The 26,170-nt window shown below is 35.8% G+C and overlaps 1 protein-coding gene across 2 annotated transcripts in view; it reads right to left on the bottom strand.

Moving 5' to 3' along the window:
* The window catches only part of PPP1R9A (protein phosphatase 1 regulatory subunit 9A), a 95,159-nt gene that overhangs the window by 53,060 nt on the left and 15,929 nt on the right, over positions 1–26,170 (bottom strand). For both annotated transcript variants that reach the window (XM_032237524.1, XM_032237523.1), the window contains exons 2-4: positions 7,898–8,030; positions 4,373–4,493; positions 49–153 (exon numbers count right to left, since the gene is read on the bottom strand). In XM_032237524.1, coding sequence (XP_032093415.1) covers positions 49–153; positions 4,373–4,493; positions 7,898–8,030 — 359 coding nt within the window. The remainder of the gene's footprint in view (positions 1–48; positions 154–4,372; positions 4,494–7,897; positions 8,031–26,170) is intronic.

Raw genomic sequence — 26,170 nt, 5'->3', positions numbered from 1 at the left:
TTGCATTAAATTTAACATTTCTTTTCAAGGTTTCCTAGAAAATGTTACCTGACTCTTCCTTTGGCACATCTGAGAACTGCCGAAGCAAAATCTTGTGAGACACCAACCATGTTGACACCACCTACTTCTATAATTTGATCATTTAACCGGATCCTTTAAGAAAAAATAAAAATAACAGTCATGTTATGTCTGCATAACAGACATAATATGTCTGTTATGCATGACATTTTATAATCTGCTTAATGAAAGATAAAGTACGTTGGCCCTATAATCCACTGCTGAAGCCTTTTGAAAGTTAAATCAAATGTTTTTTGAACTAATTATTTGCTAAAACCAAGATAAACAATTCAACATCAGGTACAGTGGCAAATTTATAAATACAGCTGTGTAAATTTTGAACCAATAGCAATAAACAAACAGCCTATCATAGAAAAATGTATACTCACTGGAATAAAAGATAGCACAAGATGAGAGAGAGAAGCATAATATTGCACAGTACTGAGGCTCAACTTTTTTATCATTCAATTGCCTTCTGATATTTTATGTTTGCATTTAAGTAGAATCAAATTAGTAATGCAGAGAGTATCTCATAAAACTTGGCTCTTGAAAAAATGACATTTTGGTGATACCAAGTAAATTTTTCCGCTAAATGTAACTCAACTTACACACAAATACCTCAAATGGTATGGCAGGTAGAGCTATCTGAACACCTTCTAGTTGATTCGTTGCTATTTTGTTTTTTTCCTATAAAGTCTCTGGAAATATTAATGGGATATGCTGCATTGGGACATTAATAAGAGTGGAGTGAGAAAAGAAAGGAAGCTGACACTTCAGTGACAAATGTCTTTTTGGTTTATGAGCCATCAATTTTTTTTGAGGGGAGTGATTGTGACACCATATGAATTTTCTATGGGGAAAAGCAAGCTACCTTCTAGAAGCTGTAGAGAGGCAGATGAAATGATGTGCACTATCATTGCTGTATCTACAAATCTAGATTTTGTTTTTTCTGAAACCCAGATCAAACAAAATATGGCTTTGGTAGTGCCTAAACTGGTGTTGGCTTGGAGCAGTTTGATTGAACCTCTAGATTCCCACTTTTCTCCCATGTTATCTACATTCATGCTCTTAATTGTTAGACTCAGAGATTGATTTTCCCATAAAAACTTCAGAACAGCCTACAATACAGGATATAAGATCAAATGGTTGAAGAGCTTTGTTCAAACTTGGGATGGCACAAAGGTGAAACCTAGAGCTCTTAGCCTTTTCTTGAAAACTGAAGGCTATTATTAATTCTGATTTGCAGCATTAGGCTATTACAATTATAACTGCTTGAACCAGGTCCTTCTCTTTGTAATTAAGCAATTTATCTTTCACCAATGCTTAAATCTGCAGAGATGTCATTATTCCTTTTGTCTGGATAGCTAAGACTCTGGTTAAAGTCTGAATTACCACTGTCAGAGTCGCAAATATTGCGATTCTAACAGTGTCTAATGTTACCTCTCTAGACCTGTGGGGCCAAGATTATTTGTATCCTGAGTAACTTCCTTTGGTCCTTATTACCTGAGAATTATTTATCTATCAAAAACAGGTGAGCATTGAGATGTATTTTCTAGAGAACTAATGAGAAAGAGTATCTCTCCCCACACCAATAACAACTATTCTACAAACAGGCAACTCCTTCATTGTAGCCATTGTGTGATCACATCCACAATGTGCTCAAAAAATTCAAAATATGCTAACTGGCTGAAAAGGTTGCCTGCTTTTGTGACTTTGTTAAGAATTAAATTTCAGACTTTTCAATCCTGCCTTTTTTTACTTGCCACTGACTCCTTCTCATTTATGACTCATTTTTTGAAATAAGTAGGGAGGATTGACACAGCCTCCTTCATGTAACAGGATTTCCATAAATATCTATATAGAATAAGCTATTTTTTTCTCTCAGCAGAAGAGGGAAATATATTTAGAGAATCAGAGGGTTTTCAATTGAATCGTTTAAATATTCCATGTAAAAATTATAAAATCATGTCTTCTACACAAAAAAGTTAATTTTTGAGTTAAATATTTATTCTGTGGTTTGAAGTACAATTTTTAGAGGGAAGATTTTTTTTCTATACCTTATTAATTCAATTTTTACAAAGCACCTAAAAACTAACAGACTAATAAATATAGCAATAAAAAAGCAAAAGTGCTGAAAGAAAAAATAGTTCCTATTTTCTTTGCATCAAATATTTACAAAATTATTTCTTATTTGATTCCAAAAATCCTTTTTTATATTATCCATTTTTTCTTATCATCAAACCCACAAATCATAGGTGATTTTTTTTCCATTTTATAGAAAAAGTCTATAAGGAGTTTTCATTCAATCATAAATATAAATAGTATTTCCCTAAACAAAGAGGTTAATTTAGCTATCTCCACCTTCATTAATCAGCAGTGTTGAGCCTTACCACTTTTGAGCATATAATAGTATTGCTACAGTTGTTAAAATTAATAGAAATTCCTGGCTTTTCTATTTAGCTTACTAACGAACTGTATCAAAGCATTTTCTTCAAGAATAAAAATAAACCTAGAATAAAAATAATATCTCCGTATCCACTGAAACCTTTCGTATCAAAGAGTCTTTGCTACAAAAGGAAATCTCTCTTCAGTTGTAACTGATTATTTCTTTAAGTGATTAAGAGATGGGGAGAGTAAGAACTTAAAATCCAAGCTCCTCACCACTCAACTCGCAATCTGACTGCAGAAAAATTTCTGCAGTTTAGCTAGAAGGAACTGCTGTCCAGAACCCATGTGGGTCTCTAGATGTCCCTTCGATCCAGGGAGATAAAAGGCAAGCAGAAATCACCTTCCAACTGATGTTCAAAGGCTGTAGCAGCTCTCCTCACTTTTGGGGACAAACAGACTGTCATTCCACACTGGAAGCAACTCTCAAAAGGCAGCCATCCTAATAGGTATAGTACTGCTCCACATATTCACCCACAACACAATCCATTTCATTGGGTTAATCCAGTGAATATCCCCTTTCCCTTTAAAGATGCATACACAACTACATGCACAGATAGCATCTTGAGCCATTAATAGAAATGGAGAGCTTAAAACTTCACTGCACTATACTTTCCTATTTGGCATAGGCTATTTTCAGAACAGAGAATGGGGCCTGGGGGACATGAGGACTCCTCCAACACCCCTAATGGCATTTCATGCTATTTGCACGTACAGTAACAATTCATAGTTGGAAGAAAAACTGCAATCTACTTACCTTTTCCAAAGTCTACCCATAGGAAGGTTGTAGAGCTGATAGACTGTGTACTACTTTTATTCCTGTAACTGCATTTACTAAATATAATATTTCATTGGGAAACATACCAGATATATATATAAAAGATATATAAAAGCATTTCAAAGCTGTTACATTCTGGGTTTCTTGCTCCCATGATTCCAGTCTACTGGGGGTGTCAAATTCATCTGAGAAGGTGGAGAGTCAGCATCTTAATTTTCATTTCTAAACTGACTCTTTGTATAAATTCTTGTGCATAATACAAAAGCTTTGTGTTACTTCTTCCTTAATGGGAAAATTTGTTGGCAACTGATATGAACTATCTGAATAGTCTTCCAAATGACATTCTAAGTCTTGACTAACTATATTTCTTTTTACATTTTTAGACTTAATTAATTCTTTGTGATCTGTTTATATCCAAACCTTTGATACTCTGAACATAGTGTCAGTACATTATTTTGTGTTTGATAATAAGTTTCCCTTCTCCTTTTTATAATTACCCAGTGTTCCATCAATGTTCATTCTTGAATTTTTCTGTTTATATGATTTATTATTGATCTCCAAATTCTATCACATGGATTAATTTAGAAACAACCAATCATAGTTTTAGTTTGCCTACAGATCTAGGGTAACTTTAGGATAAAAAGAATTAAATGCTTGATAGAGAAATAAGTATTTCCTCAATGGTTCTCATCACTGATTTCAGTTTACTATATACTGAAAGGTAAATTTTATGTGAAATTAAAATGGAAACTTTTTAAAGATATACTTCTTACTAATGTTAGCTTGTCTGATGATACCGGTTTTTTTTTTTAAATGCTGTAATGAAAGTTAAGACACTCAAATGTGTGTTTAATTTTTAGATGTTTACACTTCAATATGATTGTAATTTTCAGCATGAAGGGTCAAAATAAAACAAAATGTGATGTTAGGTCTTTTGACAAACCACAGAATTTATAAATACTCACTTTCAATGAAAACACACACTTTTGCTTATTATTTATAGGCTCCTGTAAGTTTGTAATTTTTAGAAGTGTATACCATAATACATTTTAATTTTTAGTGATACTTGAAACAATGGTAATTCATATTTACCTCCCATCTTTTTCTGCCGGGCCATCTGCTGTAATAGTTTTTATAAATATACCTAGTTTCTCATAACCTGTATCCATTCCAATTCCCATTCCAATAATAGAGATACCAAATCCTTGTTCATCTGAAAAACAAATTGAACATAAATATTTGTAGCTCAGGGTTGAATTGTGGAGTCCCTGGTGCTCTCTGAGCTTGGTGGTTTTCTTGCAGACATTTCATTAGAAAACTAGATAACATCTTCAGTGCTAGGTTATACCTATACACATACAATAGTGATTCTATGGATGGTCTTCCACCTGTGAATTTAACACTGCTCAATTTTTACTTTAACCCTATAAACCATTTACAATAAAATCCAGTATTCTAATACAGAATCCAGCAGCCAATTACCAAGATTTATAACTGTACATTGCGAGAATTGTTTCAGGAAAGTTAGCTTATTGCAAAGTATATATTTTTTCATAGAAGTTGGTACAGGTATTTTTCAATTACACAAGAGTAACTATATCCTTAAGACTCTTTTGCAATCTCAAAGAACCCAGTAATTGTTTGCTTGCATTCGAGTCTTCCTCATTATATATATCATCATTGATCTCTCTGGGAATGAAGAATGAATATGTGCCATCAAGTTAGTGTCAACACTTAAGATTTTCTCTAAAACAAGTTGTCCCAATTTGGTCCTTCAGCTCTTCCAATGGCACACTCAATGCTGCTGTAATTGAATCCACTCATCTTGGTACTGGTTGTTCTCTATTGTATTTCCTTCCACTTTCCCTAGCATTATAGACCTATCTTAAAAACTCCTGGCAATATTGCCTATATGTAGTCTTACACCTAGATATATTTAGTAATAAGGCCACATTAGGATTGAGAGTATTTTTTTAGAGATCTGCAGTTATCTATAAAATTGGTTTGCAGCAGAATAAATGAGATAGGAGAACTAAGTAAAATTAGTCCCTTAAAAATAGAGAAAAATAAAAGGTTGGCATATAAGTGTTACAAAAGAAGTGAAGAAGAAAAAGGAATGGAAAAATGGAGCACAATGGCAAATGATTGTTACTAGGATGGCAGACAGTGTTCTGGTGGCAAGGTAACTAATTTGTTATGTATTTAATTAGATTTATACTGTGCTTTTCCTCTAGAAGCCCCGGATAGTATATCACTCGTCTGGTCTGTCAGGTAACTCAATCACTCTATTTTTAAATTTTATTTAAACAAACACTTTTAAAAAGTGGGGTTGAAATTGTAGTGGAGCGACTCTGCACCTTTGTTGATGATAAAACATTCACACTTGTTAGAGATGGAACTTCACAGAAGATTTTGAACTGAAATAGTGTTGAGTTGATACTTTCCCTGCCTCATTTTAAACATTTTAACTGCCCCTTTCTATACCAACTTTGAACTTTGGGTGTTGGTCAATCCATACTTGAGAGACCGCCTACTGCCAATTACCTCCACTAGACCGATACGATCGCATAGATTAGGCCTCCTCCGAATTCCATCATCTAGCCAGACTGGCAACTACCCGGAGGAGAGCCTTCTCGGTGGCTGCTCCAACCCTCTGGAACGAACTCCCCGTGGAGATTCGGACCCTCACCACCCTCGAGTCCTTCCGTGCCGCCTTAAAGATCTGGCTGTCCCGGCTGGCCTGGGGTTAAGATTCTAACCCCACTCGAATTGTGTGACTGTTGCGTTTTCAATAATGATGTATTGTCTGTATGTTAGAAATTGTTTGTCCTCCCCCCCCCTTTTTTTTTTGAACTGTGAGCCGCCCTGAGTCCCCCCAGGGAAAAGGGCGGCATACAAATAAAGGGAAATACAAATACAAATGTAGACAAAGAAGTAGACTTACATGGCCACCCATATTACTGGACAGTGCACAATGACACAATAAAGCATAAAATATAACCATTGAACCAACACTAAAATAATTCCTAGTAATGCAAAACAAAATTTGCCTGCATCCGAACTTACTGTGAGGAAATGAAATACCAAATAAGGAGGCGGCCTTTCCAAGAAGCAAGGAAACAGCTCAGCATGGAATCTTTGGTATGAAGGAAAAGAGCCAGAACGAACACCCCCAATCTTTCATAGGATATATCTATGCAAATTTATGCTTTAGTCTGGCAAGATTCCCATCTACAGGAGAGCAACAATGAAGAAACTGTTCTGGAGTAACTTTTTGTGCCATTTTTGATTCCTTGCCCTGACAATTACAACCTCTTTTTGGCCCAATACTTTGGGCAAGACTTACACACCAAGGTTTTCCAGAAGGTCAAAAGAATGAGAACCTTCCTTGATCTCAAAGGGGTAGCTCTTTTACAGGGCAGGAGCAACTCTGGAGAAGACATGCTTTCTAAGTCTTACTAGATGAAAGCTGTTCTTTCCGAGCTGAGGTGGCGCAGTGGTTAAATGCAGCACTGCAGGCTACTTCAGCTGACTGCAGTTCTGCAGTTCGGCTGTTCAAATCTCACCGGCTAAGGGCTGACTCAGCCTTCCATCCTTCTGAGGTGGGTAAAATGAGAACCCGGATTGTTGCTGGGGGCAATATGCTGACTCTGTAAACCGCTTAGAGAGGGCTGAAAGCCCTATGAAGCGGTATATAAGTCTAACTGCTATTGCTATTGCTATTGTTCTCTATTAGAACAGTGGCTGACAGACTGAGGCAAGACGACTTTAAAGGCTAACATATTTATTCAGCTCTAACATAACAAGGCTAACAAGGTGATTGCTCAGCTAACAACAACAGCTGAATTCCATCCAACAGCTCTTTTATACTGAGCTGTCAGATGACCAGCCACTCACAACACATCTTCATTTCTTCAGCTTCTACTAGGGGAGTGGACCAGAGAGAAGACAGGACACAACAAAACCATTTATGGAAAGTGTCCTGTTGTACACTCTCTCCATAAAACATAGTGGAACAAGCAGATACGTTTAGGGAGAAGTTCCTAATTCTAAAGTACAGACATTTTAAAATATATTATCTTCCAGAAAGTAGAAAGTGGAAAGCACTTGCCTTAGTTCTTCTGATTTCCTTCCTGGAAATGGAAATTCAAACATGGGGCTTAAAGCCTGACATTTGTACAAAGATTCACTAGTGTCTCAGTGGTTATCTTATCATCGTTCAATAATTTATAATGTTTGGGATGCATACTAACTAATATCCATCTCTTTATTTTAACATATTTAATTTGTTAACAGTATATACATTAAATTATTTTTCTCAAATTGTATCTCAAAGTTTTCATAATACTGTAGTCAGTTAAGCTTCTTAAAAATTTCACTGATGCCAATGAGTTTTAAGTGCTGTGTGTGCAGGATTAAAATTCATATGAATTAACTCTCTTGCAAAAATGGAAAACTCATGAAATTATGTCTATAAATTATATTATTGATTACTTATTATAGATTCAAGGAGTTAATTTTTGAATCCAAATGCCATTTTTTTAAGGGCATATCGGAGCAGAACTTCATATATTAGACAATTCAACTCTTATCCTATGACAATTAAAGAATATATACCTTTTTCGATGTCTACTGGAAAAACATCCAACTTTTCCACACGTTTTTCTAATTCATACTCAGCTGATGATAATATTGGATCAACTGTTTCATTTTTTCGGTCGTATTCTTCATCAGAGTATGTCTTGAAAACCTGAAAAGATATTGTAATCAAAGCCAGTTAAATTCAAAGATCCTATTAAACTAGGAGAAAATGACTATTTCCATGAAGTGTTTGGAACTCATCAAAGATTTAGTTTCTATTATTAAAAATACCATAGTAGACCAAATATTATTTTGTTAAATGTCCTCTAATGAAAATAATGATAAGTAAAATTGAATCATCTAAATCTATTTATAGGCTAAGATGCTTTATTAATGAAGCAAATCTTTATCATTCATTCATACGGAGTTCAAATTCTAAAAATGACAAAATATAAAATAAGTGTATTTGAGGGAGAAAGGCATGGAAGCTGCAAGGGACACCCAGGAGCCAGTCAGAGTTTTATTATTTCTACCCCTTCAAAATAGGTCATGTTAGGAATCAGACACCACAATGCTGGAATTATGAAACACAAGAGGCTTTCCTAAGAAATATAGAAAGTGTACTCAGAATAAGCATCCAACAATTGTAATAGCACTTCAATAGAAAATATTTATTTTAACAGCATAACTATTAAAATAATTTCAATTTTCTCGTTTATTTGAATTAATTTGACAGTTGTTTGAGTATAAATTAAGTGTTTTATTTGAATAACAAAATGGAGAATATAATCCCATTTTATTCTGTTGAATTTATTATGTACTGATTTTTGACAACACTAAAGATTTCCTCATTTAATCATAGCAAGACCATACTTGTCTTGCAAGAAATAAAAGTCTTTGTATTTTGTTTAATAGAAGCAATAAAAGGAAAAGAAGCTAGTGTTTTAAAATTCTTAATGAAATCAACATAACTGATTAAAGTGCTAATTTTATTGCATGCATCCAAGAAAGAAAAATCTTTTCCTTCTGCAAAATTGATCAGTTTGCTGAAAAAGTTTGTGTTTGTTTCATCTACATGCTAACTGGGACTCAGATATGTATTCCAGGATGAAAAAAATGCTTTAAATATTAATTATACTTTTCAATAATAGATCAATAAACTGAAATGTTATGTAAACTATTACTTTAATATTTGAATCCATTGTATACTTGTTAACTTGACACACATCTTAGGCATTTAAAGTACATATTGGAAATAATCAGTTTGTAAAGGTTAAGAAAATAGGAGGGAGAAAATTCTGCCTTTGGCAAGCCTTGTTGTCACGGAAACAGATGAGTATGCTGTACCATTTTATGGTTATCTCCAAAAGAGCATCAACATGATCCTGAAAAGGAGGAAGATTAGGACATCTTGCTTTAAATGCAGATGATTTAGCTTGCTTTGATTTTGGATTTGGTCTTTCATTTATTTGGAATAGCAAAACAATGATTGCACACAAACAGTTTTTGCTGGATTTATTCCCAACGATACAAGATTTATAGTGCAGTCCTATAGAACTATCTACAAAAATTAAGATCCTCAGAATCAATACATCCTTTTTCTAGGTAAGGTACAAAAAGGAAGTGGTTACTGATTACTCCATACATGTTTATATTTTGGATGTTTAAAAATCCATTTCAATCCAAGCAGGACCAATCTTTGGCATGAAAGGTCTTTTTCCAAGAAGGGAAAGAGAGAACTCTATTCATTTTCTTTGATCTCTTGACAGCTCTCAGGGGCTTTTTGAACTCTCAGCTGTAATTATCATATATAGAAAGTACAAAATACCATTTCCTATAAGGAATAACTATTCCGAAGACCTGTGGGGAATGGTGTCTTTTCTACTAAATGTTTCTTGCTTTAGTTCCAGAAGATTGTGAACAGGAAGGTAGTAGAGACCACACTAGAAAATTAGCAATCATCCTGTTTGTCTCTTCTCTGCCTCCATTGAATCACTTACGGCAAATTCTCTTGTCTGTTTACTAACCTTTTCCATGCCTTTACAATAGACAACCCTCTCTCATATCTACAGGCCAGAACTCTAGTTTGATTTTTCAATGTAATAAAAACATTTTATGACTTTAGAGAAAATTACAGGTGGAAAGTCAATGATGCTAATGGTTAGCCACAAAGTTGTTTTCGAGTCTGGTGACCACCTAGAGATGAAATGTAACTTAAACTATATTTATGTACTAAGCTGCAATTTATATTACAACAAGTCTATCCCATTCAAATACATAAGAATGTGACTCACCCCGACCTCCCTAGGGGAGGAGTGGAGGGCTCTGACTTATTATCCAATTTTATCTATATTATAACTATGAATATAACAGCCTTTTTCCTTATATTACACATAATTTAATGTTTGCTGTTATGTGTGAGTTGCAAATAACAATTTAAAAATCAATTTAAGCAAAGATTTAAGTGTGACAATATGTAGGCCTGAACTGATCTTCAGCAGCATGATTAAACCAATTCTCTTTAAGCTAATAATCATTTATACTGACTCGAAACAAGAACATTTTTCTACCTACTATAAAGGGCAAAAGATTCAGCATCCAGCAACGACTGTATTTTTCGAATAAACACTCAAATTCAGTTAAAACAAAATAGCAGCACTTAGACTTATATACCACTTCATAGTGATTTTATAGCTCTCTCTAAACAGTTTACAGTGTCAACATATTGCCCCCAACAATCTGGGTCCTCATTTTACCCACCTCAGAAGGATGGAAGGCTGAGTCAACCTTGAGCCGATAAGATTTGAACTGTTGAATTGCAGCTAACAGTCAGCTGTAGCATGCAGTACTGGACTCTAACCACTGTGCTACCTCGGCTCATACAAAAAATTGTGAACTGCTATTAACTTTCATGAGTTTTTATGTTATGCTATTTTTACACACACATGCACATTTACAAACATAATGCCAATAAATAAATAAATGCAATTAAATAAAATATTTTTGTAGTATAGTCAAAATGGCACAGCTAGTTTCTTCAGGAAATAGCTCTTTTTGTAAGAAATCTTAAAATGCCAGGTGAATAATTGCTATTTTTTACAAGTAGATTTAGTTCAATTGCACCTGCAGGAGGCCATTCTAATGGACTTAAAAGCATTTTATTCCTCCTAATTAAGAGTTTCATAATCTTGCTCTTTTTTATGTTAGCACAATGACTAATACGCTAACAAGATGCAAAACTTAATTTTTTTATTTGTAAATTTCAATAGAAATCAGTGCTTCAAAAATCAGAAAGCTTTCTATTTTAAGCACATTCTAGCTCAGAGGTCAGCAACCCTCGGCTCTGGAGCCGCATCTGGCTCTTTCATCCCTCTGCTGTCACCAGTCGGAGCCACAATTGATTGGTATTTCAGTTAGAACAGATAAAGGAAAAAGGATGTCACGCTAGGAGGAAACTCTATGGTGGAGGAAGTGGACTTCTGGTCAGCTCCACAATTGAAATGGGGAGCTTATGGGTAGGACCCTTGTGGCTCTTTGAGTGTTTAAGGTTGCTGACCCCTGGTGTAGCTTCATAATGGCTCCAAGGGTAACAAGCAGGGCAAAAAAGGAAGTGATACAAGCCAAAAGTAGGAGTTCATCCAGGATAGGTTAACTGGTGTAGTTCCATCAGCTGCAAATATAATATAATGCAGGGAAAAAAGATGATTAGACAACAACTAGAAGGTCACAGCAGTGCATGAGAATGTAAGGTATCTAAACAAAGTGTAAGGTTTAAGTGTATTTTAAATCACATATCATATCAAAGAGATAATAGTAAGGGGAAAAATGGGAAATACAAGTTTCCAATAGTTACACATAACTGAGGATTTCCCTACTTTTATTATTTTCATTATTTTTAGGAAAAGTAATCACAAGTCAAGCTACAAACTAAAATGCTGAATAACTGCTCTGTTCATGCTGCCATTATAAATAATCAGCATTTCATCTTATTTTGTTATTTTGAAAATTAAATGATACTGAAAATGCAAAATTAAGAATCCATTCTAGAATTGCTGAATATGTTTAATTTTGGCAAGCAATTACATTAAAAAGCACACTAACGTTAAAATAATTCTCAAGCAAAAACTTGCATTTCTATACTTCGTACTGAAAATCTCTAGGGATGAATTAGTATGATCACATTTTCAGCACAGAGATAAAATATATAAACATGAAAGAGGTAAAATAGTTATATAAACATAGAATATGAAAACAAAGGCTCACATAACAAATCTTTGCTATACTTTTGGTACTAGTTAATTGTCCAGTCTCTAGTTTTATTGAGAGAAAAAAGAAACATAAACATCAGAATTCTTTCGTGAACAAGACATAGTTGAGAATGAACTAAAAAGTAAAAAATATTCAAAGGGCATAGAGATAGTCTTCAATTTACATTTGTTTAATAACTGTTTGAAGTTACAATAGCCCTGAAAAAGTGACATGACTGATTTTCACACGTATAGCCACTGCAGTATACCTATGATTAATATTTGGGCACTTGGCAACTGACATATTTATTATTACAGATCACATGATCCCAGGGTCATATGATCACTATTTGTAACTTTCCCAGCCAGTTTCCGACAAGCAAAGTCAATGATGGAAGCCAGATTAATGACATGATTCATTTAACAACTGTGGAGGAAAAGTTTGAAAAATGAGGCACAACTCACTGAACAACTACCTTGCTTGGTGATGGAAATTTTGGGCTAAATTGTGGTTGTAAGTCAAGGACTGCTTGTACACAACCTAGTGCAGAAGTCTTTGAACTATTTCCTCAACTTTATTTTCTTTCAGACACATCAAATTAGAGTTCCCATAATTCCAAGACAAACAGGTTTGGGATATGATGGCCAAAATTTGCAGATTTCTGTCTAATTAGTCATGTTGAAAATTGAAAGAAAAGTTAAATCTCATAAATATATGCTTAATATTCTGTCAAATAATGTGTTATTTGACTTATAAGAAGCGTGCACTTATTAAGAGAAGATTAGTCCTGTCAAAAATATTTCTGTATAAGAAATATATATAAATATATCTGCATATTGTGGTTCATTCACCCACATTTCTTCCCCAATGAGTCAACATTATCTGTATAATTCCTAAAGTTAAAAAAAAAATGGGTGGATGACTCAGAGCATATGCATGTATTTCTGGATATAAGACAGCAAATACATATACAGAGCTCGTTAGACTAAGGTAATTAAGAAAACACCTTCTTAGAAAGTGTGATTCATTAAAGGCTAAATGTAAAACTACTGAACAAAAAAAGAAGGTCGACACTTATAATTCTGGATGACCTACAGAAATAATCATTACGTTGGCTATGATTTCATGCCCCTAATTTATGAAAACAGTGTTTTATTCAAACATCACAAGGGATTCCTTCCACAATGATATTTTCAAAAGACTTGTAAAACAAGCATAAAAAACAAAAGGCAAGAACGTGAAACATCACCTAGAAGAGCACATTAAGAATGTTTGATGTTTCATCAATTATAAACCAGATTTACTCTTTATAAGCCATAGCAATTAACTAATTGTAAATCATAATTATTGTTTGAAATGTCAACTAAATCAAACATTTTATTTTATTGCTTTTCTCACACAAAAAGAGCAAAGGCTTCTTGAGCTAGAAGTAGTCTTCTACCATATTAGACTTTAAAAGAGTTAATAAACCCTAGAGTTTATGCATTGCAGTAAAATATCTTAATTCTTAGTTTGCATGCTTGATTATTTCTTTAAAAGCATAGACTTTAAAAGCATAGCCAGGGTCTTGAGGCTGTTAGAGACTGGATGGGGGTTAACAAGCTTGTGCTCAATCCAGAAAAGACCGAGTGGCTGTTGTGCTTCCCTCCCATGAATTGGCCAAGTGCTCCATCTCTCAGGCTGGGGAGTCAAATTGTACGCCCCTCAGATAGGGTTCGCAACTTGGGAGTCTTCCTGGACCCTCAGCTGACTTTTGAACACCATTTGTCAGCTGTAACCAGGGGGGCATTTGCCCAGGTTCGCCTGGTGCACCAGTTGCGTCCCTACCTGAACCGGGAGGCCCTCACAACAGTCACTCGTGCCCTTGTGACTTCTAGGCTGGAGTACTGCAATGTGCTCTACATAGGGCTGCCCTTGAAGAGTATTCGGCGACTTCAACTGGTCCAGAATGCGGCCATGCGAGCGATCGTGGGTGCACCTCGATTCACCCACGTAACACCTCTCCTCTGCGAGCTGCACTGGCTGCCTGTTGATCCCCGGGTGCGCTTCAAGGTGCTACTTGTCACCTACAAAGCCCTCCATGGTATTGGATCTGGGTACTTGAGAGACTGCCTACTGCCAATTACCTCCACTAGACCGATAAGATCGCATAGATTAGGCCTCCTCCGAATTCCATCAGCCAGCCAGTGTAGACTGGCAACTACCCGGAGGAGAGCCTTCTCGGTGGCTGCTCCGACCCTCTGGAACGAACTCCCCGTGGAGATCCGGACCCTCACCACCCTCCAGACCTTCCGCGCCGCCCTTAAAATCTGGCTGTCCCGGCTGGCCTGGGGTTAAAGACTCTAACCCCCACTCGAATTGTGTGATTGTTGAGTTCTTAAATGATGTAGTGCCTTTATGTTGTAAATTGTTTGTCCTTCCCCCCCCTTTGAACTGTGAGCCGCCCTGAGTCCCCCCAGGGAAAAGGGCGGCATACAAATAAAGTGAAACTAAACTAAACTAAACTAAACTTCAATTAAAAGTAAAATAAATTTCCTTTAAAAATGTGACACAAGTTGATAGATATTAGGACGGGAATAAGAAAATTGTTTTAGGACAAAAGAAAAAAACTTTTTTAAAAAAAATCCTATTTAAAATTACCATCATCTCAGCTAGAAAAGAACTCCAATGTAGAGCTGGAAATGTAGTAGCAGAGGATGGGTGTATATATATATATATATTTGTGGCAGGATAAAAGAAAGAAGATTATATATATATATTTATATATATATATGTATGTATGTATGTATGTATGTATGTATGTATGTATGTATGTATGTATATATATATATATATATATATATATATATATATATATATATATATATATATATATATATATATATATATATATGATTTTTACAACCCCTGGAAAGCCCCAATTATGGGAGGAAGCTAACTGCTTCCATCATCTGTCAATCGGCTCGTCACAAGAGTCCATCACGACAGAAACCCAATATTTTTTACTGTTGCCTTTGTTATATTTGTGTTTTTTTATTTGTGCTGATAAATAAATAAAGGGAGACTAGTATAGATCTATTTCAAGCTATTTAGCTCTCATCAGCTAGCCATACCCTTACTGGGATTTGAACCTGGGCTATATGGCATACTAGGCACACCAGGCAGTGTGACTAGCTGATGAGAGCTAAATAGCTTGAAATAGATCTATACTAGTCTCACTTTATTTATTTATCAGCACAAATAAAAACACACACACACACACACACACACACATATATATATATATATATATATTTTCTTTCTTTTATCCTGCCACAAAATTTCCCAGGCAACATAACTACTGGTAGGTTTCTGCTCCCAAAACTGGCCTAGATTCTGAAGGAAATACCTGCCAGTAGGATTAAACGCATTTCTATATTTCACCGCAAATCTGATCAGTGATCTAATCTAATCTACTAATATAATTCCAACAAAGTGGAAATTTAATAGTGTTTGATAAAATCTGTTTATATTTTTTTGCAGTATTATTGTAGCATGGTTAAGAAATGAGGATATTTTATTTATTTTCATTTATTTATATTTCACATCTCTGAACCAATTATTTCCCTCAAAGAGAGATTCTTTGTAATTCTTAGTTATGAACAACTATGTCTTCACAAATCCAATAACAACTGGATTAACCTGATTTGTAAAAGTGTCTTTGTTACAACATTACAATATTGCTAAGCAAACTTTCTCATAAATTTCTTCAGAAAGAAAAGCATTTCTTCAGAAAAAGGAATCCGGAGTAGAAAGGAAGGTAGAAAGAGTGGTGAAAAAAACTGAAAAACAGTTCTAAGGAAACCATGAATAAAATAGATATGGTACACAGATAATTTTCCTAATGGTTGGAGAGAGAGAGAGAGAGAGAGAGAGAGAGAGAGAGAGAGAGAGAGAGAGAGAGAGAGAGAGAGAGAGAGAGAGAGAGAGAGAGTGTGAGTGTGTGTGTGTGTATTTTAAGACAAATATTTAAGACTATTATTTAACAAAATATTTAAATACAAATATTTAACAGTGTGTAGGTCAACTGTATCACAGTATAAAAAGCTATACTTCATCAGTATGGATTATTCTAAAGCAGGGATGTCAAAACTCATGGCCTGTGGGCTGGATGTGTCATGCGCTGGCCACCTCATCCCCATTTTAGCGAAGGGGGAAAAAGTCACAATATGTTACATGATAATAATGTGATACTGCGAGTTTGACAGTTTTAAAGCCAACCTAAAACACATTTATAAAACTGCTGATAGGGATCTTTTAGTGAAAAGTTAACAATTGAAACTTTTTAAAAGTAAATCAAATGGTTCCGTTAATGATTTTGGAACTGAAACTTCTTAAAACAGCAGTCTCCTACTCAGCATTACTCGTCCATTCACTATAGGAACAGTAAGAACGTATATTTCCTACTTACTACCTTACTCAGAGATTGGTTCAACTCCCATAATGTCTAGCTAGCAGGACTCAAGTGCCTTTAACTGGTTGAGCACATTTTCATTGAGGGTCATTAAGAATTAATTATTTCTCCCAAATCCATTTCAAAAGAAACCATAAAAAAAGGAAAAGAAACATAGATGCCCATGAAAGAAACAAATACTACACATAAAATAGTCCAGTGACAGCGAACCTTTTTGGCACCGAGAGCCTAAAAGGTCACACAGAAACGATGGGTGTGTATGTGCTAGTTGACGCCGCACTCCAGAAAAGCCAAAATTCTGGGTTCTGGTGCACATGTGCACCTGACAATCAGCTGGCCAGCGTGCATGCGCACACTGGTTTTCAGAACTTCCATGCACAAAAAGGACAGCTGATCGTTGTCTGTGCATGTGCACCAGAAACCCAGAAGACAAACAGGCAAGGCCGCATGTGTCGGGTGACATGGCTTCATGTGCTACTTTGGGCACACATGCCATAGGTTCGTCATCATGGGAACAGCCCAAGCACACGGTCAGTTGCCTCTTGAAAAAGCATCTTTGGGACATTTTGGTGAGAGAGAGAAGTGCCATGAGGACTGGCTCCAGCATGAGACCAAAAGCTTGGAAGTCTAAACCTTTGCTCCTGGTGACTGACTCATATTGGATTGCTCAACATTAACCTGGGACAAATAATGAAATATGTGTGGGTTCATTATACAAATACTATAACTTGTGTACCCAGGGAAGAGATTGGGATGCAAGTAGGTAAACATGATACTTGTGTAATGATGGCACGACTCATCAGTTTTACATCACTGTGGTTTGCTGCATAATCCACTGAAGTGAAAAATGGAAAAAGAGTGAAGGTAACATCGAGCAATTAATCCCTGAACACTTGGAAAACAAAATGCAACAATTTGGGCAGAGAGACGTTTTGCATACTTTAATCTTTCAGATGTTAGTTGAACAGTCCCTAGGTGACTATGTGCCAAATATGTTCCAGTGCGATTTTTTTCAAACTTGGCAATTTTTAAAGGGTGTGGATTTCAATTTCCAAAATTCTAGAAGTCCACAACTCCCAGAAGTCCTCACATCTTAAGCTTGGCAAGTTTGAAAAACGTTATTCTAGTGGATCCTGTATTGAGCAAAGGATTTAACTAGATGATCTCTAATAGATCTTACCACTATACTATATTTATGGGAAAATAATGCTTTGCTTTTCTGTGTTAAAGACATAAATTTCTAAACTCTGTTAAAAGAACAGTATCTTCCTTTTGATAATCTTACAGAGTTAAGTGAAACAAATGCTTACGAGATTAAAAAAAAGGTTAACAATGGAACAAAATGTGTGGCATCTATATTGGCTACTCTTAGAATTCCTTAATATCCACTTGATATGTTTAAAATGCCACTAGGTGTCTCTAAGCCATAGAATAACACTTCTAGTCTCAAGGAGAGGACGGCGTCTAGACCAATGTTTCTCAACCTTGGCAACTTGAAGATGTCTGGACTTCAACTCCCAGAATTCCCCAGCCAGCATTCGCTGGCTGGGGAATTCTGGGAGTTGAAGTCCGGACATCTTCAAGTTGCCAAGGTTGAGAAACACTGGTCTAGACTAACAATTATTTTAAAAAGTAATTCTGATACCAGTTTGACTTGGTGTGCTCATACAACATGACCAGGAGATATAAATGAAGTAAAAGTGAAGTAAAAATTGAAATAATCCATAAACAAATTATTGTTTTATTGCAGGCATTTCACAATTATGGTATAGTTATCTACAAAATAAAAATAATACAAAATTGCGGAAAGGGTTTTGATCTATTTATTGACGCAGCTACCTCCTAGTTCCACAAAGTCTCAGCCTGAAGAAGCAGACTTTATCATCTTTCTGATCTAGGATTTAAGACAGGGGTGAAATGCTACCAGTTTGGGCCAGTTCACCTGAAACAATTGTAAAAAATCCTACTGGTTCGCAGAACTGGTAGTAAAAAATACTAAAGAAAAGTTATTTAAAAAAAAAAAGTTCCTATGATCACTGGTGGCACAGCCAAAAACAAGGGGTAGGGGTTCCATTTTTTGCTCCCAACAGGCTCCCCTTAAGCCTGCTAGGCCAAAACTGGGGGGAAGTAAAAAAAACAAAAAACAGGGGGGGGTCTGTTTTTGCTCCCAGCAGGCTTCCCTGAGGCCTGCTAGGCCAAAAATGGGTGGTGAGGGTGCTGACAAAGAAAGAAGGAAAGAGAAAAAGAGAGAAATAGAGAAATAAATAAATAAAAAGAGAGAGAGAGAGAGGGAGAGAGAGAGAAATAAAAAAAAGAAAGGGAGGGAGGGAAAAAGGAGAAGGAAGGAAGGACTACAAACTTGGCACTAGACGCAGCTTCAGACGATAATCGAGGGCTGGAAGGGACCTGGCGATCATCTAGTCCAACCCTGTTCCAGCAGGACATTGTTAAAGTGAGTTTCTGTCTTTTGATCCTCCAGTTATATGACTACATAGTCACAAGACCCCACCAAGCCACGCCCTACCAAGCCACACCCACAATACTGGTAATTAAAAAAAATAGATTTTACCACTGATTTAAGAGTCTCCACCTTTAAAGGTTAAATGTTTTCCCTTCTAAATCTGAATTAGCCCACAGCTAATTCACAGAGTCCTTATTTAACTCTACCTGCCTCAGTAACCATTTTAACTTACTGTATTTTTTGGAGTATAAGACACACCTTTTCCCCCCCTAAAAGAGGGGGAAAATTTGGGTGCATCTTATACACTGAGTGTAGCCCCGCCCACTCACCAGCCCCAACCTTTCGCCTCTGCCTCCCAGCAATTTACCTCCTTGCAGCAAATGGCTTGTGGAGGGTATGGCAATTCCTGCAGCCTGAAACAGCTGATCATCCAAAAGGCCATGGTGAAATTGAAAGTGAAATGGGCTGTTTGCTGTAAGGAGGTAAGTCATTAACTATAAATGCTTATAGAAGGTTCAAATTATTAAATTTATTTTTTAAAGACTGCTTTATTATTGTTCTAGACAACCTAGCCAAATGAAGAAGCTTTTTAAAATAAATGCTTGATCTGAAGAGGCCCAGTGCTATTGTACCTTCTTTTAAAGAGCAGAGAATAATGTATACTTCCAGAAAGCCACATCAATATTAACAGCATCTGTATAAGTATAGTCTGAAATGTAACGTCACAAATATTGTATGTCATATTTGCTGTTTGCTACAAGGAGTCAAATTTCTGGGAGGCAGCTTTCCTCCCAAAAAGCTAAGTGTGTCTTATACTTTAGAGTGTCTTATACTCCTAAAAATAAGGTAGAATGGTACTGAAGGAGGACTTGCCGTGACTGCAGTATTTCTGTTGACAGACAATTGCAATCCACGTAACTGACCTGCAATTATGATGCTTCTGGTGTCCTAAGGTCACGTGGTTGCCATTTGCAATTTCACTGCCAACTTCTAACACGCAAAATCAATGGAAAAGCCAGCAGGAGGTTGCAAAAGGTGAACACCTAACATCACCCCTAACGAATGTGCAGGATTAACTTAATGACAGCAACCTAGGAAGTCAGCAATCTGTGACATTATGCTTTACTATATTGCTAAGCGACGGGCTTGCCCATTCCAATTATTATCATTAAGCAAAGGCAACCTGTAAAAAGACAGTAGTAATATATGAACAACAATTTCAGTTCAGTCCTACACAGGACTAAACAAAAGATTCACTGAACATCATAATTTGTTTATAAGACATAGATTAAAAATAAATAGCATACTAGCCTTTGCTGTTACATACCAAGTACTGAAAAACTCAGAAATCAGAAAACTGACAATTATATTTCCTTAGTGATTAGTGCAGCATTTATATTTAGCATACACTAATAAAACTTATAAAATAAAATAAAATATTAAATACCCTGCATGACAGCAACACAACTAAGGTTAAACAAAGAGACTCATTTAATACAACTGAAAAACGGAGGAATAAATGTGTGAAGACTTCAAACCCCCCCCTTCCCTCTGCACATGCCGTTTGTCCTAGAAAGCCTGATAAATCCGAAGACATGATGCCGTCTCCAACAATCTGACATTTTAAACAACCGCTGACTTGCAGAGAATGTTTTTCTTTCATGAAATAAACTATTTCCTTTCGTTTACAGCTGGTTATCAGGGTTGAGGTCAGGTGTTGATTGAAAGAATAAAAGACCAGACTTCATAGGATGATATATTCCGTAGTACCGCTGTCGGTGTCCTTACAACTGCATTAGAACTTTTATCTTTTTTGGATTTGGGCAATTAGTTTTGCTATACTGGGAGTTAAATTGCCCAGATGCTTAAGTTATTGAACTTGGATACAGGGCTGTAGGGCTATGTAGGAGATAGCAAATAATGAAACTGTATTGGAACAGTGTCAAAAATCCAGATTTGCCATTACTTCAAACACTTTATTAACATCCACAATCTTGATATAATTTTAATTTTACTATATTTAACAATTTGTTCTATGTTCCATTAAGCTTACTGCTTAATGACTAATATATTCAAAGGTTTATATTCTACATAGCAAATATTTTAAGCACTACTGCTTCTAATTCAGAGTATCTATTCTTTAATGCAATCTAACTATTTGGATTGGCCAAAATGATATTCTTCCTAATATAAATCAGTGTTCATTATCCAATTAATTTTGGACACCGTTTTCCTAGTTTACTTCCATTTTTTTTCCAGAAAAATGGGTATTATTTGGAAAAGTTCTATTGCTTATAGCCACAATAATTTTCAACAATAGAAAAAAAAGGAACTGGTGTATTGTAGTATGTTTATCAGTAGAATTATAAAATACTATAAGAACAGAGGGATTAATTTTTGTTCATAAAAGAAGAGCATTCATTTTTTAGAAATGTTGTTATCATTTTATTGAAGGCAGACTGTCAGATTTGCCAACTATTAGTAACACGGTAAGAAGGTAAGTTTTGGAGCATATGTTTCAATAGTTAACTGTTTAAAAAGAATAGTTAAATTTTATTCTTCTTTATTTTTCTGCTATTTGTCAAACTGCACACTCACTTTATTTTTCCAAAAAGTCAGATAAAGGTAAAGGATCCCGTCGCACATATGTGCTAGTTATTCCCTACTCTAGGGGGTGGGTGCTTATTTCTGTTTCAAAGCCGAAGAGCCAGCACTGTCTAAAGACATCACCGTGGTCTTGTGACCAGAATGACTAAATGCCAAAGGCGCACGGAACACTGTTACCTTCCCACCCAAGGTGGTCCCTATTTTTGTACTTGCATTTTTACATGCTTTTGAATTGCTAGGTTGGCAGAAGCTGGGGCAAGTAACAGGACCTCACTACATTACACGGCGCTAGGAATTCGAACCACTGAACTGCTTACCTTTCTGATCAACAAGCTCAGCGTCTTAGTCACTGAGCCATTGTGTCCCTATCTTTTGCTAGTACATAGGCTTTTATTCCTAGAAAATAATTTTAAAGTTTATTTTGATCATTTAGGTATAGATATAAAAATGAAAAAATAATATTCCGAGCACCTAAACAATGAAAAGTTACTGTTTATTTAACAAGATTATTAAGAACAGATCCCAATACCCATTATTTCCAACCACTGTCAATGCAGATTGAGAAAGTTTATTCATAGTTTGGAAAAGAAGCCTTTTTCTCATTTGTATTTCTTAATGCATTGCTTTGAAGTTGTGACTGCCATACATAATATTTTTTTCCCTTCTATTTCCATTACCTGGGAGGCTGGCCCTAAGCTTTACCAACACTAATGGCCTAAATTCATTCACCTAGCTTACCATGCAACAAACAAACACAACAACAAAATTCAGATTCAGTTTATTTAAAATGCAATCTTAATTATGAGGGCTCTGCACACTTTTAGAAATGAAAAGGAAGACATGCTTTGGTCCACATATGAACACAACACTTTCCTGCGGTTCACTTAAGCAATCCAATTTCTTAAAGACTCATAAATCTGGAAAAAAGTGCCCCTACTTTAGATGTCATCTTAATGTGTAGCTTCTTTAAAACAACCATTTATTTTTTTCTAGAATCAGAAGCCTCAAAATGGCAGCCTGCTTTCACAAATAGTAGGATGAGTGGTTCTGTCTACATGTGATCCAAACCATATCTTATTAAACATTTTTGAGGTAGTCCTCAATGTACAACCACAATTGAGCCGAAAATTTCTGTTGCTAAGTGAACTATTTTTATGAGTTGTGCCACATTTTATGACATTTTTGGCTATTTTTAAGTTAATCACTACAGTTGTTAAGTGAATCATTGATCATTACGTTAATCTGCCTTGCCTCATTGACTTTTCTTTCGTTTGGGAAGGTTGCAAGAGATGAACACATGACACCAGGAGAGTGCAACTGTCATAAATACATGCCAGTTGCCAAGTGTCACTGTTTTTAGTGCTGATGTACCTTTGAGATGTTCATAAATGAACGGTTGTAAGTTGAGGACTGTTTGTATAGTGTGCACAGCTCTAATAATAATAATAATAATAATAATAATAATAATAATAATAATAATGTATGTATCTGTACTTGCCTAAGGAATGTTAAAAACCTATCAATTTCAATTCAATATCCCCAATAAAGAAAAACGATACTTTCTGGATGCTTATTAAAATATTTGCAAGCTTCTAAACAAGTGTTTTCTTTCTACAAAAGCCTAATGTAATTGTCACATGGTAATCTGATTTGTTGGGAAACAAGCTTCTTTTCAAAATACTGGCTGTTACAAAGCTTCTTATTTTCTGGACAAATTAGTTACTGTTCTTCAAACTTTCTTGCCTCAGAACTATACATATTTATTTTATTTCAATACTTCTGCAAAATAAATAAAGTGGAATGTTTCATCCTGATGCTATTTACACATGAAGAAATGAAATTTAAAACAAGTTATTTTTACAGCCTTAAAAGGAAAAGGGTCTATAAAACACTTCAACAAGTGAATGCTGTTTATATAACACTGAAATACAATGAAGATTGGCTTCCCTATATATTAAATATCACATAATAAGGCCAACTTAGAGAATGGTTGTAAGGGAAAATATATGGTGTTAAGATAGAAATCACATGTGTGTGCGTATATGTGAGGATGTATCAGTAATGGTTTTCTCTTACCTTTGCTACCAGTTAGAAACTGGGAGCGTGTGTGCTCGCTTTACTCACGTACGGCATTTTTGCACATATACAGAGCGTCCATGATGACATATGGGTGGGTGGGCAGAGCCTCCCGCCGCTACAGATTCACCCGAACTGGGGCGAACAGGCAGAATACCATCTCTAGGGAATGTGTGTGTGTGTGTGTGTGTGTGTGTGTGTGTGTGTGTATGTATGTATGTATGTATGTATGTATGTTGGCAGATGAGATATAAGAAGAGGTGGTTCCTCACATAACCAGATCCAGAGCCCTGTAGGATCTACATCTATGTTGCTTTCCATATTAAAAACAACAACCAGCCCTTCGAATTACATCTAGAAGCCAACCAGTAATCAATGCAGCTCTGAAGCAGCAGGGCCAGCTGAATATATTGGATTACAGCAGGGGTGAAATTCAGCAGGTTCTGCTGAAATTTTGAGTAGTTCAAAGAACTGGCAAATACCATCTCTGGCTGGCCCCCAGAGTGGGGTGGGAGTGGAGATTTTGCAGTATTCTTCCCCTGCTACGCCCACAGAACCGGTAGTAAAAAAAAATGAATTTCACCACTGGATTATAGCAACCTATAATTGCACAGGCTTCTGCATTCTGCATCAATGTAGTTTATGGATGCTCTTCAGGACAGTCTTACATATAGCATATTACAGTAATTCAAGTGGTAAGTGTCTAGAAGCCTGTGAGCAGGGTTTTGTAGTCCACAAAATGTTAGAACTGCCTGCAGTGGAAATATGGAAAACCATTGGTTTTTTGAAGAGTTAATCATACAATCTTGATTCCCCCCCCCTTTATATTAAGAACAGTCTAGAAGTTTAGAGCTCATTCTGACCTAACTTGCTTGTGTTTTTCTCTTAATTACTGAACAAAATAAAAATAAAATCTTAATGTAGTTTCAAAGCTTTTCCTGCTCAGAATGTCTCACATTAGGTTCCCATTGCAGAGTCATAGTCAAAGTTGGGTCTTGCATTGACCATAGCAGGGTCATAAAGTCATGGTGCCAGACTTAAAAGAAAACACTTAGGAGTTATTGTTTAGTGGGAGCTTCTGCACAGAACTTAACACTGGGTACTACGGAAACTGGACTATACTTTTGGGGTATTAAGGAGTTTTTAGCAGCTTCTAGAAGCCGCTTCTAGACTTAAATCTTAACTTAAGATTTAAGTATCATCTTGCTTGATATGTTTATGTTTTGCTTTTAAATCTTTGTTTGGGTAATAATAAAATTTAAATGTCCCTTGATTTACTGTGTTTATTGGGGTTCCAAAATTGCCTGGCCAATTGATCACTTCCCTGACACTTGTGCAAAACAAAGTTAAATATACAAAACCTCTTCTAAATTACAATTGATCCCTGTCCTTCAAACATAAGCTATAAATCTCTTCCAGAGAAACAGAAATGCCTCTATTACAGATCCGCCCCATTTGCTTTTCAAAGGGGATGGAAAAGTGGATGGTTTCAGCTGAAATAATGATGAAAAGAAAGGATGATTTCTGGGACTTTCTCATCCTTCACGGGAGATGGTGAAGGACAGAATGTCCTATCATGTCCCTGAGATGGGTGGAAAGAAGAGGGTGGGAGAGTAAAGTGGAAGCAGCTGGAAAGCTAGAAGAGGAAGATAAGAAATATTTAGGCATGTCCATTGCAATGAATACTCCTCTTACTAAGGCATGGCTGTCTCTTAGCCTAATAGGACAAAGAAGTAGTAAAAGGGAAACAAGCTGGACCTTGAGACAGTTTTATCAATATAAATTGAGGCCCTTAATTGGCAGGTGCTGGTTTTCTACTCTAATTACAACTTTCCCCCCAGCCATAATCTCTGTTTACTTTCTTTTTCTTTATTCCTGTGAGAAGCACCTATAATTAATAGGCACATAACCTTGAGCAAATAAAATATATATTAAAAGGACATAGAAATATAGTAGGTCTAAACAGGACCACTTTTTATCAGCCTTCCAGCACTGGTGGGGAAGAAACAGACAACATATATTTTACAATAAAAACAATTCATTTCTCTCTAGTGTAACTAAGTGATAGCATCTTTCGCATCTGCCCACTTCACAAATTCCCTTCTTGCCTGTCCTTGGAACCAATTACCAAATTCTGTGGCTTCAGGAACAAGCCAATTAGCCAGAGAAATACATATGGTTACAGTTTGAGATTAGAATTACAAACTGTAAATTAGATTTTTCTTTTCTTTCTATGACTAACCTCAGGAACAAAATTTTCAGTGCTTTGTTCTTTATTGGTCAATGACCCTAATAGAGTTATGCCAATTAATTTAGTTAATTTAGTCAAATAAAAGAAGAATCAATAAGTACATGCAGGATAAGTTACTTCAATTCTAAGGAATTTTTCTTTGTTTATCTGCATATAGTCCTTAGCAAACTTGCACATGATAACTAAAAACCTGTGTTGAATTGACTTAAGAAC

This window comes from Thamnophis elegans, chromosome Z, assembly GCF_009769535.1.
Source record: "Thamnophis elegans isolate rThaEle1 chromosome Z, rThaEle1.pri, whole genome shotgun sequence".
NCBI classification, from domain to species: domain Eukaryota; kingdom Metazoa; phylum Chordata; class Lepidosauria; order Squamata; family Colubridae; genus Thamnophis; species Thamnophis elegans.
The sequence above is the reverse complement of the archived record's forward strand: the minus strand, read 5'-3'. Positions and strand labels throughout refer to the sequence as shown.